The sequence below is a fragment of the Leucopleurus acutus genome (genome assembly GCF_964270905.1).
Source record: "Leucopleurus acutus genome assembly, chromosome: 2".
NCBI classification, from domain to species: domain Eukaryota; kingdom Metazoa; phylum Chordata; class Mammalia; order Artiodactyla; family Delphinidae; genus Leucopleurus; species Leucopleurus acutus.
The window spans coordinates 53,322,995-53,325,069 of NC_139143.1; the positions used below are offsets into that span (position 1 = coordinate 53,322,995).

The 2,075-nt window shown below is 37.1% G+C and overlaps 1 protein-coding gene across 1 annotated transcript; it reads right to left on the reverse strand.

Moving 5' to 3' along the window:
- Positions 1 to 721: 721 nt before the first annotated feature.
- On the reverse strand, positions 722 to 955 carry LOC309976443 (reactive oxygen species modulator 1-like; the record flags this gene model as incomplete). Its single annotated transcript, XM_082862014.1, has 1 exon — positions 722 to 955. The coding sequence occupies one exon, from the start codon at positions 953 to 955 to the stop codon at positions 722 to 724; it is 234 nt and encodes a 77-aa protein (XP_082718140.1).
- Positions 956 to 2,075: the final 1,120 nt, after the last annotated feature.

Sequence of the window (2,075 nt, forward strand, 5' to 3'; positions counted from 1 at the left end):
TACTTCCTCCCATCTCCCCATTCAAGCATGCCAGAATAGAAGTCAGAGCCCTGGCATATTACTTTTCACAACTATTGATACATGACTAGGGGAATTAATGTATTGGTGACTTGCATTGTAAAGAAAAGAGTGAACTGAGACTGCAAGAGGAAAAATTCAAGAGACAGTGCTTTACAAAATGGATTATAATTCATGTGTTATAAGCAGTAAGTATAATCTTGAAATATAAAATAATTGAATTAGCCCCTCAAATAAATTCGACAGGAAAAGTCTATTCTGGAAGAACAATTCATTTGTCAGCTGAGCAAAAGAAGCTTATAAGGAACAGCTGAATAATGCCAAATGTCTGTTAAACTAATTTAAAGGCAAGCATATGAATTTGATTTGGATCAGAGTGTCTGTCTTTCTTGCCATGTAGCCCTGGCCCGGGAGGGAGTATCATTGCTGGTCCAGCAGGTGGCACTCTTTTCTTTGTGCACTAGTACTAAACTAACAACTAACTTGTCCAAGTACAAGGTAGTTTAGAGTCCTGCCTTCAGAAGAACCCTATGATCTGTTTATCTATGGCAATAATATGGTTATAGATTTCACAAGGGCAACTATGCTGGTCTGGTCTTCGTCAAATTTTTTTCTTAAATCAAAGACTTGTTTTATTATGGTACACGGACTGGGACTGATGTGAGGGGGTGGATGTAGTGGGCAACCACTGCCCTGATTAGCATCAGATGTCCATCCCGATGGCCATGAATGTGCCAAAGGTGCCGCCGCTCTGCATCATGGTTTTCCTGACACCGCCCATCAGACCCCGACCCCGTATTTCGATCCTGAGACAGGAAAAGATGCTGAAGAGCGCCCCCGCCGCCATGTCCGCGGTGCAACCCATCACAAAACCCATCTTCACGAGGTGGAAGCAGCTTGGCTGGAACTGTGCGTAGGGACTCAAGGCCACCAGCATCTCGCTTGTGGCCTTGGTCACTTTTGGTCTTTGTCAGATTTGAAGATTGGTCCATACACATCTAACTACCCCATTGGGTCTAGAGTTTGTCATCCTTAGTTTTAAGCCTTTATTGGTTTCTACGCTATGTCTAAGGTCTTGCACAATGCTGGAGGTCTACATAAAATTGTGATGATTCGTATTTGAAAAGCAGGTTGAGCAAAAGTAATGTTTCTCAATTAAAACAAAATCTTTTTCTAATAAAAATTCCACACATTCTTGGAGCTTCTGAAACTTCCCCTCAAGAATCACTGATGAGAAGTTGGATTCCATCTTCTATATATTCTTTCTAGAAAAGATTTTATCCAGTTAATTTTCTACAGTTTGTATTACAAAAACAGGTTTTTGTGTCTTTCAAATATACAATTAAAACATAATGGGCACATTTTTTTCCCTTTCAAAATTGATCCTAATTTCCTGCCTCCTGGAGAGAGTGATTTGCTGGTCACAAATTAAAGGTACTATAATAAGCACAAGAATAAAAAGAACTAACATTGATATGTTAATAAAAGCAATTAATAACCAAACAGTAAAACACCTTTTCATTTATTACCTCTTACTACCATGCTAGCGTCATTTAGAGAGTACTAAATATGTGCTAGACATATTCATATGTAATAAGTTCATTACATATATGATATCATTTAATTTTCAGATACCCAGTTTGAAGAAAAGAAATATAAAGCTTACAAACTTTATTTCCCCAAGTCATGTGGCAAGTCAGTATCAGAATGAGGATTTCTAAAGCTTTTACCCCTGAAAAAGACAGAACATATTAGAGTATTGCAACAATCTTGTTAGTAAGTGAAGGAACTTCATTTAAAAAAAACAAAAAAACAGTTCATAAAATGACTTTCAATAGTTAACCCTATTTTGTACAACAACCTATAACAGATATTAAGATTAGGCCTTCTTTAGAAGTTGTACAAAGAGGAGAGGGGAAGAGAGTGTTAAGTAAAGATGGGAGAGGGTCAGAGACAAATTAAATTGATTTTACAATTTGCCTATGTTTAGCACAATCTTCAAAGAAGATTATTCAATAAAGAACATAAGGAAATATGTTTTAATAAGCCTAATGTGT